Source organism: Heliangelus exortis, chromosome 7 (genome assembly GCF_036169615.1).
Source record: "Heliangelus exortis chromosome 7, bHelExo1.hap1, whole genome shotgun sequence".
NCBI classification, from domain to species: domain Eukaryota; kingdom Metazoa; phylum Chordata; class Aves; order Apodiformes; family Trochilidae; genus Heliangelus; species Heliangelus exortis.
The window spans coordinates 868,669-882,660 of NC_092428.1; the positions used below are offsets into that span (position 1 = coordinate 868,669).

The 13,992-nt window shown below is 50.4% G+C and overlaps 2 protein-coding genes across 2 annotated transcripts in view; both read left to right on the forward strand.

The window, feature by feature from the left end:
* Nucleotides 1-2,976, forward strand: part of LOC139798105 (transmembrane 9 superfamily member 3-like) — a 32,941-nt gene extending 29,965 nt beyond the window's left edge. The window contains 1 exon segment of the mRNA XM_071748191.1: nt 1,538-2,976. Coding sequence (XP_071604292.1) covers nt 1,538-1,605 — 68 coding nt within the window. The 3' untranslated portion in view covers nt 1,606-2,976.
* Nucleotides 2,977-7,221: 4,245 nt separating this feature from the next.
* Nucleotides 7,222-13,992, forward strand: part of TLL2 (tolloid like 2) — a 45,065-nt gene continuing 38,294 nt past the window's right edge. The window contains exon 1 of the mRNA XM_071748084.1: nt 7,222-7,453. Within this exon, the coding sequence (XP_071604185.1) occupies nt 7,312-7,453 (142 nt within the window). The 5' untranslated portion in view covers nt 7,222-7,311. The remainder of the gene's footprint in view (nt 7,454-13,992) is intronic.

The following is a 13,992-nucleotide window of genomic DNA, read 5'->3' on the forward strand; positions in this document are numbered from 1 at the left end:
TGCTGCTCTCTCCTCCTCCCCCTCACTTCCATCTCGTGCACACATTCTCTGGAGCCCAAATGGAACACAATTCATGCTTTGTTCTCCCAAATCTCTGTGATAGCTCACATCACATCGCTAGAGAAACCCTCAAAGAGCGAGCTCTGGAATGTGTCTGACAATTAAAATAGGCCCTGGATCTGCTGGCAGTGTCTGCTTTGACAGGCAAAACAGAATCAGTCTTAAACCAGGAGTCCAGTGCCATCATTTTACCCGTGGCACTGTGTGGGACAGAGGAGGAGGTTCTGGGCAGGGTACAAATCCCTCACTTGTGCAGCACAGGGGCTGACTCAGGCTGACTCCACAGGCTCTGCACCACGGGAGCATCAGGTCTGCCTTCTGCAGGTCTCCTGATCCGTGGGCTTTGGGGAGCCTAAAAACCAGAATTTTGTGAGTCTTGTGGCTGACCTTGTCACTTATCCAGTCAGCTCCCAGCATTTGAGGAACTCCACAACTTTTAGCCTCTATCAGGCTTTTGTATTTAACACACCTTGTGCAGGTTGGGTGCATCCCAGATCACTGAAAGTGCTTCATGCTTTTTTGTGCTGCTTCAGGGAATCAGAAATATCTTTTCTGTTCAGAGTCAGTTCTTTACTGAGCATCCAGACATCTACCATGAGGAGTTCTCTGTAGTGAATTACAGGCCCTGATTTCTCAGTCCTTCCTGTATCTTATGATGTGTCATTCTGACAATCTGCCAGCAGTTACCTCTGATTCTTCCTTAATTTTTCAGCTTGACTTCTAATTAGCCCAACTGACCTCCACAAGGCTGATTTACTCTCATTTTGCTTGGGAAAGGTGAAGGTTATTCACTGCAGATATTTTAAGACAGGAGTATTTAGTGAGCCTGAGGTTCTGGGTTTGCCCAGTTTGGTTCCCGAGTCTCTTTCTGAGAAGAATTCTTGGTCAGGTGCATTTTTCTTTCACTCTTCTGGATCTCCTCAGCCCCTGCAGCATTTTGGGTTTAGCATAAACTGCTGCCCCTCTCAGAAAGGCAGTGACCTGCTCCCTGGTGGCTGCTGTGACAACATCTCCTCTGCTCATGGCTCTTATTAATTAGAAAACCCCAGGTTGCAGTTTCCTTTAACTCCTGCTGCTAAGAGTTCTCATCTCTCCCTACAAACCTCCTTGGAGTTTAAGGCTCCTGGGATGGGGGATCTGTTATTATTTGTGCCCTGTGGGAAGGGAAAAGCCATCTGCCCATAAAACGCTCATCCAGAAGGCGTGGAGCTTACAATAAAAACCCCACAGAGCAGGGGGCTGTGTGGTTCCACCCTCTGCTCAGGAGAAGGGACCCGGTTATTGGCAGCAGCAGGGGGGATGCTGATTTCTGGGGTGGTGGCCTCATGGGGTGAGCTGGCTGGACCAGGGGGGTTCTTGCCACTGGGAGCAGGGATAATGGGGTCTGGAGAAGCAGTCTGTCGGGCAGCTGGGTTCCTGGGGGCTCCCGGGCGCTCGCCCTGCTCTAACGTGTCCCCGGTTTGGGTCTCTCCCGCAGGAGCCATTGGTTACATGGGAACAAGTGCCTTTGTCCGGAAAATCTACACTAATGTGAAAATTGATTAAGGAACCCAGGAGCCCTGGACTCTGGATCAGTTCCTGTGGGCGTGGGGACAGACTTGCACAACCGGCGGCGCGAGGAGAGGTTTTGGGGTTTTGACACTGGGCACTCGAGGGGTCTCCGCTCTGGGGATGGCTTGACAGTAACATCTGTTTCATTGACCCTAGGTTCTTACTGACTGCTTTCTCCAACTGTTCACAGCAAATGCTTGGATTATATGCAGTAGGCATTGCTACAGTACGTGGCTAATCTTCCCAAGACAAAACAAAACAAACAAACAAACAAACAAAAAAAAAAAACCAACCACAAATAAAAAACCCAAATCCCAAACCCAGAAAAAGCCTAGCTCATTAAAGATGAATAGACTGGCTCTCTTCAGTGAAGAGGACAAACGGTTTATTTAAAGCATTTGTTCCATTCAATAAAAAAGAGGGAAACTTGGCTGCTAAAACTACTTGATTAGTAGTCTTCCTGGTACTTAACATTTCTAAATTATGTAAAAATGCCGTTCCAGAAAGATTACTCTTCTGATTTTTACTGCCATGGCCAGGATGAGGAGGTATGTTTTGTATTTTGACTCCAGGTGCTTTTTTTTTGGTTTATTTGCGATATCAACTATACCCTACACTCACTTGTTTAAAAAAATCATTTAAAAACATAGAAAAAATCCATAAGCATGTAATATATCAGCTATTGTTCTAGTTGGACCAACCTCCCTTTATTTATCTTGAAAGTAATATCCAGCTACATCTTAAATACATCCAAAGAAAACGCAGTCTGAAGGCAGGATGTGTTCTCTGCAATGCAATTTACTGTACAGTTAGAAAGCAAAATGTTAAATGAAGAGGAATGTTTGTTTTTAATAAACACTTTGAGGTCTAGATTAAAACAAAACCAACATTTTAACTGAATGTCTAAAGTGATTCTCCTTTTTTCCAAGTTAGTCTCGCATTATTTTTATTTTTATTATTTTTTTTGTTTGGATTTGAATGAAGATTTCCCTTTAGACATTATACAAGGGGTAATAAGTGTATATAACATTAAATAATGTAACTTAGGTGTAGATTCCAAATGTATTTGGATGTACAGATTTACTACAGAGTACTTTTCTGATTCGGTGTAAAAAATGTGTGAATTTGGGTGGCTTTTTACATCTTGCCTGCCATTGCATGAAAAGTTGGGGTTTCTTCACAATGTGTGTATGTCATGCTTTTCTGTTCTGTTTCCTTTCTCAAGCTCTTACAGAAATTAAATTTGTAATTTAGAACATTTTCATTTTTTGTTAATCCTGTCTGGACACTTGTGTAACATCCAAAGCCACAGTTGCTTTAGAGTGTTCAGAAAACTTAAAATAAACTTTTCGGACAAAAAAACCACCCCGGTTCTGATTGTGAAAATAGATGAATTTGCAGTTAAGAAGGTTTGAAAAGGCAATAGTGCTGAAGGCCAGTTTCTGGATGCAATTTTAGTGTGGGCTTCAGATCTCCAAACCCCATTCAATTCAGAGTTTGCTTCCAGCTGCCTTGTACAGCACAGCTCCCAGCCCAAAAAGGTTCTTCTTGGCCAAAGAAGAAACCTGTTTTGTGGTCCAGATGAGAACAGGGGGGAAAGCATGGACTGGAATAAATGGGCAAATAAAGGTTAAGTCTTTTTTAAGGTGATTGTTAATTATGTAGCTAGAAAAGTCCTGAAAGTGTTTGTGACAGATCCGGGAGCCAGTTTGATTTATTTTAGGGTTGGTTTAGTTTGTTTGAGTTTTTTTGTTTTTTTTTTTTGAGGCATCTGCCATACATAGGGATGTTTTCATCAGTGTGTCTGCTGGAAACAGAGCAGCTGCCATGGGAAAGGCAACTCCTGAGTTTCAGAGAGGAGCAAAATGTTTGTACTGATGAGCACTGAGCTGTCTCTCTGCAAAAAGCACCGACCATGCAGCAGCCACGGTGAGAAACAGCCCTGCTGGGAACAGCCAGGAACACCACATCCTGCAAGCTGTGGCTTCTCAGGAGTGTTGGGAGCTTTCAGCTTGGGTGTCCCTGGCCAGTTTTAACCAATCTGTCAGAAAATAATTAAGTTTTGCTTCCAGTGAGTGATGGTGCCTGTAGCTGAGCACTCTGCTGGTTTTAAGATGAGCTTATAAACTGGGTCACCAGTGAGTTTGCTTCTGTTCCTCCAGAAGATGGGGACTCAAGGCAAAGGATGGGTTTTGCAGCAGCTCCTGCTGGTGCTCCCAGCTGTGGGGAGCCCTCCCTGTTCTCCCAAAGCTGAAGGGAGAAGCCATTAACCACACAATGCACACATCAAGTGCTCTGCTGGGATGCAAGTTTTTAAAGGGAATAATTTAATAATGGGTCTCTCTCTCTTATTTAGAGCACTTGCATGTGATTAGTCCATCAGAAATGTCACTAAACCCTGTGTGGATTTCAGTTAATCACTGGTTAATGCCCCAGAATGGGGGGCTGCCTGCTTGCTTTCTGGTTTCTGGCATTTTCAGCTCCTGCATACCCAGATGGGGCTGGGTAGCTCTGAAAGTCACACTGAAAAGCTCCCTCCTCGTGCAGGCATTGCTTTTGTTCCTCTGGAGAAGTGCTGTGTTTCAATAATTGACATTTTTATACTTCCACCCCAGCACATCAGTGAGTTGGGGGGGTTGCTTTGTTCCCCCCCCCCCCCCCTCCTTTCCTTTTTGTTTCTGAAGGAGTGCAAAATGTGACCAGGTTTCCACAGTTTGTTTTTATGGTTGCTGTTTGGGGCAAAGCTGTTTATTTCCCCTCTTGGACATAGCTTGAGGCATCTTGCTTAATAGAATTTGGGAGCTCTCTGCTTAGTTGGTGTAGCCCTTCCTCTTTTATGGAAGAAATAAAGATCTTACAGCCAATGCTCCTCTTCCCATGGTTGTTTCTTGGGAGTTTCTGGTTCTTCAGAGCTTTTTGGTGACTTCAGTGGGCTGCTCAGTGCTTCTCTTTTCCACTTCTGGTATCCAGGCCAGAGCATGGGGTAAAAGAGTTGTGCAGTGCAGGAGCAATAGGTGTATTGATCAGATGCTTTAAATAAAACTGTGAATCTTCTCAGCTGAGGAGGGGGCACGTAGAGGGCAGCTCTGCTGCTTCATGGGTGAAAAGTGGTGAACTGCTGGGGATGATGGAGGCTGCAAATAAACATTTTGTTCACTCTTTGATGTCTGGATGTGTTGGAGCACACTGTGCATTCCTTCAGGATGACATTCCAGGTGTGTAAAGGGCACACAGCTGGGTTTCTGTGTGGTTGTCTGGCTGTATTCCTTTAACTAAAGTTTCAGCTTAAAACAGTAAATAAAAAAAAAAAACAAACCAAAGAAAAAAGCCTGACCCCCAAATTTAAAACTTTTAGCACCAGAAGTATAAAATTCAGCAGTGGGTAAAATTGATGGCAGGGGTAACAAAATGAGAAAGTTGCATTTTGCTCTGGCTTCAGCATCCCCAGCACCCAGCCAGATCTGCCCAGTAATGTGCACACAGCTTCTCTGCAGGCAGCAAACTGCAGAGCTGGGAGTGCATCAGCAGTTTCTGCACTGGAATCTGGCTGAAAAGCACAAGCTTAGGGAAAAAAAAAAAAGAAAACAAAATACCAAAAACATTCTTTAGGAGAAAAAAAAAAAAATTTGATGCCATTTGTTTCCTTGAGGCAGAAATGTAGAAATGAGCCTTGCAAAGGAACTGGTGCTTTCTGCTAAATTGCTTCAGTGACAAAATTCTTCTAATTTCTGAGGAGCTGTGGGATCTGCAAGTGGTTCCTCACAGCTGGTGCTTGTGCCCAGCAGGTGCTTCATCAGCTGGGGGAAGGGGCTGTGCCACTATTTGCTTCTATGAGTTAATTCTGTGCCTCTGAAGTTTTCCTTCAGTTTTTGGGGGGGGGAGAAATTTAAATACCATGTGAGCAGCCATGAATCTGAAAGGGTTTGTGCAGTTCCAATAAATTCAAGGATAGGAAAAAGTCCTTTTCTGTGGTGGATTGACTTTGTTGCAGCAGCAGGACTCTGGGGACAGATTTCTTGTTTGGGTATAACTTGAGATGTTTGTTGCCACCACCATTTTTGGCTTGTTCCTGGGGTTTTTTTTCATGTCAGCTCCTTGCAGCACAGCACAGAGCAGGATGCTGAGCATCCCTGGAGGTTCTGCCCTGCTGAGTCCAGTCCTTCCAATACCCAGGCTCCCAGGACATCCCAGAACAGCATCACACAGGTGAAGCTCTCCAGAAAATAAATGCACTTTTGGGACTGGTGGTTTCTGAGCAATAAAGAGAACACAGCCGTGGTTTCCTTGGCAGATCCCAGTGCAGCAGGGCAGTCACTGCTCTGTCCCCCTGAATGCTGTGCTGGGACAGGGCCAGTCTCTGGTGGTTCTGACCCAAACATGCTGGAGACTGGGAAAAATGGTTTGTTTGCTGGAGGCTGCTCAGGGTGAGCTTTCCCTCCTCTTCCTGGAGAGTTTCCAGAGGTTCCAAACCTGGCTGGGAGCCCCGTGCAGCACCGAGGAAGCCTTTGGGGCTGCTGCTTCAGGTTTGTCTCAGGAATTTCGGAGTCACCAAGTCACTAAGGCAATTTTATGCTCTTTTTTTGTTTGTTTGTTCATTCTGAATCACTACAGCCTCACTCTGGCTGTAGGAAAGCACAGAGGAGCAGGGCCAGTTCCTGGCTTAGCACGGGACTTGCTTTGCCCCAGCAGAGAATCTGAGGATGAGAGGGAAAAAATATTCTCCTCTTTTCCCTTCTAAAATCTGAGCAGGAGCTGGCAGGAGCATCTCTGGGCATCCCCTGCTCCTGGTGAACAGGAGGCCTGGTGGGCAGGCACACACCTACCTGCAGCAGCTGGAGACATCAGTGCTGAGGAGAGGCTCTCAGGTCACTGAGGTTCTGGGTTTGGACTCAGCAGAACAATTGCTTTGTAATTGGAAGGGCTTAGCTGAAAGTTGGGGTTTGTTGGGTTTGGTTTGGTTTTGGTTTTTTTTTTTCTGTTTATCTCCTTGCCAGAAAGTGATCAAACACCTTATTTCATTTCTCCCATTCTTTAGGGTGTTGGGGGTTGGTTGGTTTTTCTTTTCTCTTTTTCTTTCTTTTTTTTTTTTTTTTTTTTTTTTTTTTTCCCTTTCTTTCTTTTTTCTTTTTTGTTCTTTCTTTTTTCTTTTTTTTTTTCTTTCTTTTTTTTTCTTCTTTTTTTTTTCTTTTCTTTTTTTTTTTGGGGGGGGGTGTGTGTTTTCTCACCTTCCTCTTGCAGATGTGCAGATTGTGAAGCAGTGATGAGAAATGGTGTTTCTGGCAGCACCAGGGGGGCTTATTTCTCTTGGGCTGCCCCTGGAATCAGCGATTATTTCCTCCCGAAATAATAATAATAAATAATAATAATTTTGGTGGAGCTTTAATATTTTTATTAGGATAATTCGATCTTTTCCATCCAATCGTGACAACCAGGAAAGGAAAACAGGTTCCCCGCCACCCATGGACCCCCCAGCATCCCCCCCCCCCACCTCCCCATCCCGGGGTCCATGGGGGGCGGGGCAAAAGAGGCGGGCGCGGCCCTGATTGGCTGGCTCCGCTTTGATTGACAGCTGCCCCCCCTTCCCTTCCCTACCATTCCCTTCCCTTCCCTTCCCTTTCCATCGCCTCCCGTTCCCGGGGCTCCGGGCGCTGCTCAGTGCCCGCCAGCCCGGGCAGCCGAACCGGGCCTGTCTCCGGCGCTATGGGCCGCGGGGTTGTTCCGTTCCGTCGTTTGTTGCTTTCTTTGCTGCTTTTCCCGACGGGCGGAGGGGTGATCGCCTTGCCGGGGGGGGAAGCGGAGCCGCTGGAGGAGCTGCTGGAATACCGGGACCCTTGCAAAGCTGGTAGGGGATGCAACTCCGGGAGAAGTTTGCGAGCTGGACGAGTGGTCCTGAAAAATCCCTCTCGATACCCCCATGTCCCCCCTTCCCCCGTGGACCGGGATCTTTCCCCACCGCCAATTCCCTTTTCCCCACCCGGGAAGGTTTTGGGTTGAAATACTCAGGTTTCCCTCAACCTGCAGCCTCTTGCGGGTTGCAGCCCCCGGCTGAGCGCTCCCCCTTGTTTGGTTTTGTTTTGTTTTCTTTCAAATTAACCCCCGCCACCCCCTTTTTCACTCCCTCACCTGCTCCCCCCCTCTCCCACTCCAGATCCAGGGAAATGCCCAACCCTGCTTTGCCTTTGCCTGGCGGGTGCTTGGTTTTCCCCCCCTCCCTCCCTCCCCTTTCCCACCCCCCTGTCAGCTTTTTCTCTGCATCTTTGCAGCCTCTTGGCAGCTGTTCCCACTTCTCCCGGGGGTTTGTCCGGCCCCAAGTTGCGGGGTTTGCCCCGCAGCAGCCGCTGCCTGGGGGGGTCCCCGGGGGTCCAGCCCCGAGCATCACCCGGGACTCCCGGTGAGCCACAGAGTTTCCAGTTGTCTCTGTGCCCCTTCCCACATCCTCTCCGGGAAGCCTCCAGCTGCTCCAGCCATCCCCACTTTTTATTTTTCCCCCCCCCTTTTTTTTTTTAAGAGTTTTTCTTTCCCCTCTCGAACAGGATTTGTTTGTCAGGTTGTTTCTGAGCTTGCTGTAACCTTCTTTTTTTACCTGTTTGATTTCTCTAAGAGTTTAATACCCTGATATCTCCCCTAATACCTGAATTCCAAAGGAGCAGAAACCTGGGGTTTCCTTTTGGAGTCCCGGGTGGTGCTGGTGATGTGAGTGCTGCTGCTCCTGGTCCCAGCTCTCAGTGAACATTCTGGTCTTGTGAACTGCTGCTCCCTTCCCTCTTGCTCTCGTTCCATTTACAGAGGGGGTTGTGCAAAGTTTTATTTTCTTAATGCAGTAGGAATAAAAAAAAAAAAAAAAAAGGGGGGGTGGGTGGGAGGGGAAGGAGGTTCTTTGTGTGCCATGCTCTTGGTTTTTGAGTTGGGGCTTTGCCACCTGTTATCAGCTCTCCCCTGCCTGCTTCCAGGGGACTTTTGGGGCCACATCTGCTCCCAGAGACCCCCCCTGGCACTTCAGGGTCCATCAGAGCCTTGTACAACAAGTTGTGTAGCTGGCCCTGCTGTGGAGGATTTCATTCCAAACTTCAGCTCGGTCCCCTTCTCCCCACTGAGTATTTTTGAGCACAAACCATTCCCTGGATCAATAAGGGATCTGTGAAACTTTTTTTTTTAAGATTCTTTTTAATCAGTGTGGGATGCAGCCCATCCAAACAGCCTTTGCTGGAGCTGAGTCTGCTTCTGAGTGATGATGGATCTGCTTCTCCCTCTTTCTGCTGAAACTCGTGGGTAGTGACAGAGTGCTGGGGAGCTGCAGGGACAGAGCTTTGGCCTTTCTGTCTGAAAATGTGTGGTCCTGGCTTTCCCCTCCCAAGCACAGCATCCCCTCCAGTGCTGGGTGTCACAGCCCAGGCACCTGGAGGATGAGGAATGGTCCTTGAAGGACCACATGGGGAAGGTTTACTTTAGCTGACTTACCTCCATCAGCCAGGGAACCTGTGGCAGGGAAAAAAAAAAAAAAAAAAGAAAGAAAAAAAGGTAATAATTTCCCCAGGCTGCCATTTACCTGTCTGTGCTGTAAAACCTGCTCCTTCTCCTCCAGTCCCCCCTCTCCTGGGCTCTCTGCCTCGGGCTGCTGCACGTACACAGAGAAAGAAGAGCCTGGCCATGGCACAGCCTCACCTCTTCTCCTCGTGGCCAGAAAAACCCCAGGGCTGATGCTCCTCTCGGGTCAAGTCAGCCAGGATGACTCTCAGAAATCACCTTCATGTTCTGACCTCTCAGTCGTTGCCTAAAATCCTTCCCAATGTCTTCTTTTCCAGTAGAAAGGAAGGAGTGAGCAAGACCTCTGGGGGTCACACAGCCCTTTCCTGGAGCCCAGGAGGGGGCTGGGGGTCCTGGCAGTGCTGGAAGCTGCCAGGCAGCCCAGCCCAGCCTTGCTTTGGCTTTTTTGTTGCATTTTGAGGCTGCAGTGCTGCAGGTTGAAGCTGACCTTGCTGCCAGGGCGTGGGGGGCAGCACGGTGCCTTCTGCCTTGCTGCAGCCTTTCCCACTGCTGATCCCTGCCCTGGCTTCCTCAGGTTTCAGATGTCTTTTCTGCAGAAGAAAAAGGCTCTGAGCCTCAGCCTGCCCTGGCTGGCTCCCATCCTGCCTCTCTGATCCAGTTTCTCTCCGTGTGGGTTGCATCAAGCTCAAGTGCAGAGCAGGGAGGGAACAGGGCACTCCAGACGCTCCACGTTCCTCCTGCTCTGCTCTCCTGCTGCTCCCAAACATCCCAAGGGTTTCAGCCACCACTGCTGAGGGAAGAGACCCTTTTTCCGTGAGTGGGATGAGGGGAAGACCCCTCTGATGGAGCTGTCCTCCAGGACACTCCCGAGGCCTCTAGAGGGAATGCTCTGCTTGCTGTGCACAAGCGGGACAGGTCTGCTGGACCTGAGCTTCTCCCGGGTTAGGACAGTGTCGGTGTTTCTTGGGAAGCGTGGCTGGCCAGAGGGCAGGTGCCCTGGGAAAAGCTCAGGGGATGTTTAGTGAGGGGAAAGCCACGGGTGACCAGAGCTGTGAGGTTTGTGGTGAGGTCTCCTGTGGCTGCAGGCTGTGTGCAGGCTCCCAGCCCCGGGCACAAACAAACTGCAGCTCCACTCCCACCTTTCCCACTGCTGCCTGGTGCTTTTACCCCTGCTGGCCGTGCCCCAGAGGCTCTGATGGGTGCAGATCTGGCAGGGAATCCTGGCCGGTTCCTCATGCCCCGGGGCTGAATGCAGAACATCTGATGGTTGGGCTGGGTCAGGAGCCCGGCACCGCGGGCTCCTCTCCTCAGCTGGGAGAGGGGCAGCACCCCCGGCAGCCCAGGGCATCACCACCTCCATGGGCAGCCCAGGGCATCACCACCTCCATGGACACCCCCAGGGCATCACCACCTCCATGGGCAGCCCAGGGCATCACCACCTCCATGGACACCCCCAGGGCATCATCACCTCCATGGGCATCCCAGGGCATCACCTCCAAAGTCCCTGAGCTGCCACTACTGGTGTAGACACGGAGCTACCCCCGTGTAAACGTGTTCCCGGCCACCAGAACTCAGGCTCTGAACTCCAGCCACCCAGGAGCTCCTTTTCCTTCTCCTGGCTCCTTCCCTGCCTTCCCCACCGAGGGCAGGGGGATCCGGAGGCTGCTGCAGGGTTGGAGCGGGGAGGGGAGGTGGCAGCGCTGAGTCTGCCCGCGGGAGCTCTGCGGAGGGAAAGGTGCAAAGGTTCCTTCCCCACATCTAGAGATGGAGGAGGGGGGGATGAAAAAAAAAAAAAAAAAGTAAGCCTGACAAGTGCTTTGGTTGCTGAAGGACACCCAGGGCAGGGGGCAGGGCTGGGGGAGGCTGTCAACAAACCCTGCAAGTCCCTCTGGGGCTCCTCAGGGAGCCCGGAACCAAAGGAATTTAACGGGCTGTGATTTATTCTGGGAGTTATTTTGGTGCAGGCTTATCTGAACTTTAATTGGAGGTGAAGAGCAGAATCTCTGAGGTTCAAAGTGACCTCTGGAGTTGGCCACAGCCATCTCCTGCAAGGAGGAAGCCGGAGATGGAGAGAGGAAGGAGAGCTGAGTAACTCATCCCCTGGGTGCTCAGAGGGCTGCAGGAAGGGTTAAACGCTCAGGGAGGAGGTTGGCTGAGTCTTTTTGGGTGGTCTGGGAAGAATGAGTATTCAGCCTTTAATTTACCTGCTCTGGGGGAGGTGACAGCAGTTAGAGGATGGGAAGCAGGTGGGTGAGGACTGGTGCAGGCACTGGTGATAGGCACTGGTGATAGGCACTGGTGATAGGCACTGGTGATACCACTGCCCTGCAGCTGCTGCTGGGGGACGCTGAGCCAGGGAGAGCTGCAGCAGCAGCAGCCTCCCCAAAGGGAAGGTTTAAGGTGGCTTTTATTAGAGCCCCAGGCAGGATGCCCCAGCTGAAGGCATTTAGAAACCCTGCTGCCAGGCTTGTGTCTTGGAGTTTTTTTTTTCTCTTCCTCTTCCAACCTCCTGCTCGCTGTGCCTACATCTTGCTGGGGCAAGAACAAGCTGTGTTTGGCTGGTAAGCCTCCTCCTCCTCCTCTTTTATTGCTAAAACTGTGCCCCTGGGTGTCTCAGGGTGAGCAGCTGAGGGGTGAGGATCTGCTCAGGGTCAGGAGGCTCTTCCACCCCACGCTATGGTGTGCAGTGATTTATCTCCTCTTGAGGCCCTTTGTCTCTTTATTAGAAGCTGGTTGAAAGGTGTTTTTTTCCACCTTTCTCCACTTCTTGTGTCACAGCCATGGCTCTTGCCAGCCTCCCCCTTCCTCACCAGCACAGCTCTGAGCTTCCAGAGCTTTGTCTGCAAGGAGCAGTGTTTCCTCTTGCTCAGGACTCTGGCATGAGCAGCTGCTTTGGTTGGTACTTGGCAGGCTGAACTTCAGCTGAGACCTGCTGGGTCCTGGTCCTTCATCCCAGAGAGCAGAGTTTGGAGGAGAGAGGTTTGTTCCCAGGCTGTGTCCTGCCTGGCCCAGGGGTCACAGGTGTCTGCTGTGGGGACAGGGGGCTGTGCTGAAGGGGTTGGCTCAGGGAGGTGATGATTTTGCTTTAAAGTTCCCCGGATAGGAAAAATAATTGAAATTTTCTGGACTTGCAAAGTCAAACCCCCCTCCTGCAGACATGCCAGCCTTAGGCTCTCTTGGGAGCTTGTGATGGAGCTCCTCAGGCATGCAGGTGGATTTGGAGGATGCAACACAGAACCCTGTCTTGCTGTCTTCTGCAGTGAGGCTGCTTGGAGCTGCTGTCCCAAGCAGGTCAGAAGGGGCTCATGGCTGCAGGATCCATGTCTCTGTTGGGCTGCAGGATCCATGTCTCTGTTGGGCTGCAGGATCCATGTCCCTGTTGGGCTGCAGGATCCATGTCTGTGTTGGGCTGCAGGATCCATGTCTCTGTTGGGCTGCAGGATCCATGTCTCTGTTGGGCTGCAGGATCCATGTCCCTGTTGGGCTGCAGGATCCATGTCCCTGTTGGGCTGCAGGATCCATGTCCCTGTTGGGCTGCAGGATCCATGTCTCTGTTGGGCTGCAGGATCCATGTCTCTGTTGGGCTGCAGGATCCATGTCCCTGTTGGGCTGCAGGATCCATGTCTCTGTTGGGCTGCAGGATCCATGTCCCTGTTGGGCTGCAGGATCCATGTCTCTGTTGGGCTGCAGGATCCATGTCTCTGTTGGGCTGCAGGATCCAAGTCCCTGTTGGGCTGCAGGATCCAAGTCCCTGTTGGGCTGCAGGCTCCATGTCCCTGTTGGGCTGCAGGATCCATGTCTGTGCTGCAGCAGTTGGGCAGCAAATCAGGGAAATGCTGCTGGAGAAGCTTGGGGAGCTGCTGTTTGGGCTGTGCTGGGGTCAAGGGGCCCCAGGCTGAGAAGCAGCAGTGGGTAAATGGTTCTAAGAGAGGGAGCTCCTGGCCAGGTGGCCTTGGAAAGGACGAAAAATCACACATTTGTGTTTATTGTGCTGAGGATGTTGAGCCTGGGGAGAGTTATTCCTTTGGTGCCCCTCGTCAGCAGCTCCAGGTGGATGTGGGGGATAAACCACCAAGGGTCTGCAGTGCTCCTGCTGGGAGGGCTCTGGGCAGAACGAGGCTCTGGATGTGTCTGATACTGCAGAGCTTCAGTCCAGAGCCATCTGCCAGCAGCCAGATGCTTCTCTGTGCTCCCAACAAGAGTAAGCAACCCCTCCTTACCTAAAAAAGTGAGTTCTGAGAGATTTTGCCCACTGGGCCAAGAGCTTTGGGAGTTATTTGTGCAGCATGACTCTGGGTTTTGGGGTTTTTTTTGTGGTTCTGCTGCTGTTCCTGAGTTCCAGACCGTTTTGTTTGGTCCATACTGGCACTGCTGACCCGGGCAGGCAGAGATGCTCTGGTTCTTGGGGCCGAGCCCTGGAGAGGGGTGACCTCTGGGGCTGTTTTTGCCCTGGGAGAGGAGCCTGGTATATGCTGTGCTGTTGATTTTGGGAGTGCATTTTGCTCGGGGAGGCTCAGAGCTGGCTCTGCTCTCAAGCTGCTGATGCGTTGTGCAGTTGACCGCTGCCTGGATTTAATCTCTAACCCCTGATTGTTCCTGAAAGCATGTTCCAGGGCTTGCATTCCCACCCACACTGCTCCTCTGACCCCTTCCATTTCCTGGGTGTCTAAGTACAGGACAGAAAAGATTCATTAACCTGGCAAGTCACCTCTTTTTGTGGGGGAAGTGATTTTCCGTCACGCTCTGTTAGATCCCATTGATTTCTGGTTTTCCCCTCTTTGGCCTCCTCTGCCATATATTCCCTGCTTTGTCATGCTCCAGTGGGAAGGTGATATGTGATATGCTGGGCTGCCTTGGGTTGGGTTTGGTGTTGTTTTTGGGGGCTTGGGGTTTTTT